This window comes from Manacus vitellinus, unplaced genomic scaffold, assembly GCF_001715985.3.
Source record: "Manacus vitellinus isolate BGI_N305 unplaced genomic scaffold, ASM171598v3 scaffold_25_pilon, whole genome shotgun sequence".
Classification (NCBI taxonomy): Eukaryota; Metazoa; Chordata; class Aves; order Passeriformes; family Pipridae; genus Manacus; species Manacus vitellinus.
In genome coordinates this window covers 10,199,918-10,202,145 of record NW_021939882.1, presented here as the reverse complement: position 1 = coordinate 10,202,145, position 2,228 = coordinate 10,199,918, and the positions used below count along the sequence as shown (strand labels likewise).

At 48.2% G+C, this 2,228-nt stretch overlaps 1 protein-coding gene across 1 annotated transcript in view; it reads left to right on the top strand.

The window, feature by feature from the left end:
- The window catches only part of HARS1 (histidyl-tRNA synthetase 1), a 12,372-nt gene that overhangs the window by 2,680 nt on the left and 7,464 nt on the right, over positions 1-2,228 (top strand). The window contains exons 4-5 of the mRNA XM_029960270.1: positions 1-107; positions 2,063-2,206. Of these exons, the coding sequence (XP_029816130.1) occupies positions 1-107; positions 2,063-2,206 (251 nt within the window). The remainder of the gene's footprint in view (positions 108-2,062; positions 2,207-2,228) is intronic.

Sequence of the window (2,228 nt, the reverse complement as noted above, 5' to 3'; positions counted from 1 at the left end):
TGGCCATGAACAAGATCACCAACATCAAGCGCTACCACATTGCCAAGGTGTACAGGAGGGACAACCCGGCCATGACCCGGGGCCGCTACCGCGAGTTCTACCAGTGTGTGAGTCTGGCTGATGGCAGGGGGGAGGCTGTGGGCTGTCAGAATGCAGGATCTAACACTGTGTTACCCTTCCCTGTGGCTATGGAAAGCTCTGGAGGATTCACTAATCTTCTCCTTAGTGTGCCCTCACGAGTGTGAAAAACAGCTGGGGAGTGGGAGAGCAGGAGTGACAGCTGTGACGGGGTGTTGGTGTGGTGGGCAGCTTTGTCACAGAGCCCCCTGGTATCACCACCTTCACCCTGTGGGGGAAGGCAGCTCCTTCCTCCATCCCACAGCACTTGCCAGCCGGGTGGAGGGGAAAAATTTCCTTCTGATCCCGAATCTGGCAGCAGTTCAGCTCTGGGTGTGTTAGCAGGACACACAGACCAGGCTAGGCCGTGGTATACACTACTTGTGTGCTGTGTTCAGTCAATCCTCACTTCAAAGGAAGGGAAGAGCCAGAGGCCAAATTACAGAACAGGTAACAAAGCAATTTCCTTCGTGGCTCTCCCGTGGTAGCCCTGAGGAACAGCTTTGTTCTGCTGTACTGACACAGTCCCCCGGGGCTCATAGTGCAAACAGTTATTTTGTTTGAGAATGTTCCTGCTTCATCATACAATCTCTGGGGATACCTTCCAGCTCCAGCTTGGTGATTCCCATTTCCAAACGACTCAGGGTCTTTGCCTGCTGTCCCATCTGAAAGACTGTTCCAGGATAGCTCACTCCTAGGATAGCTAGAAATGGTCTTCTAATATCCAGGCTAAACTTATTTGTATCTGAGTACTTGTCCTTGTTTAAAGACTTCAGCTCTTTAAACAGTAGCTGTCATCCCTTGATATGGATTCTTCCCCTTTCCTAGATGAACATTTGGGAAATGTTTAGAGAAATCTTCCCCTCCTTAGGTCACCTAAATCAAACTGTTGCCTTCTTTCCCTGGAGTTATGGAGTTTTTTCCTTCTCTACTCAGCCTAGGAGGTTTTTCTTCCTCTTTTCTTCAACATAATTCACTAGTCCCTGGTTTTTTTCAGTGAGATTTCACCTGTGCCATGTACAGTGGTAGCAGCACTTTCCTGACTGTACTTGCTAACTCAACTTCCACAGGGATTGCATCATCCCTTCTTGCACTCAGCTGATAAGGATTAACTGCTGTGATGTCATCTCTTTCCTCCTCCAGTTTATTTTGGGAGCTTGGTGAAGCCCTGTTGAAATTTACCCACTTAGTTAAAATTATTCCTGTGCTCAAAATCTCACTGAAGACTTTGCATTTGGGGATTCCTGAATAGGAGTCAAAGAATGGCTCTCTTGTTGCTTCTGTGTTTTATTTCTCTCTGAACACTGATGTTGTCCTTGTTGTTTTCCAGTCATGGGATATCAGCCTATTAAAGCATCTTGATGTTGGGCTTTAGTTATTCTGTGTGCTAGTTCATCTTACAGTCTCTGGTGGGGACCACTCAGGCTTCTTGATCTCATTTTCTCTCTTGGCAGTTGAAACTTTGGTTATGCCTCAGTTTTGCTTCTCTTGTCTTCTTCCCTGATCATTAACTTGATTGGCATGTGTGTTAAAAAAACCCCATCCTAAGAATCAAGGCAAAACATTTGGCATTTAGGTCATAGCAAATGAGAAGTAGTTTTCTCCTCCCCTTCCTGCTTCCTTTGTTCTATTTATTTACTGATGGCTCTGCTGGCTCCTTTCTGCATTGTTTTTTCAAGGGTCTCTGTTTCAGACTGTCACAGGGTCGGGGCAGCAGGTCACAGCATACAAGCTCTTGGCAATGCAGTGGGCACAACAGCACTGCTGCCTTCCATGAAAGAAGGTCCTCACCCACATCCTGTCCCTTCTGGATCCCATCTGCAAGGGATGGTGCTCTCTCACATCCCATTTCTGTTGGTTTCTGTACACCAGCTGCTGTCACCAGGAGAGCTGAAGCTGTTTTGCTGCAGCCATGAGTTGCTCACTGCCTTTTCCTCTGCCCCAGGACTTCGACATCGCCGGGCAGTTCGACCCCATGATCCCCGATGCCGAGTGCCTGAAGATCGTGCACGAGATCCTGAGTGACCTGCAGCTCGGGGACTTTGTCATCAAGGTGATACTGGGGTTCTCTGTGCCATGGTGGGAGGCAGTGGTCATTGTCCCTGGGGTTT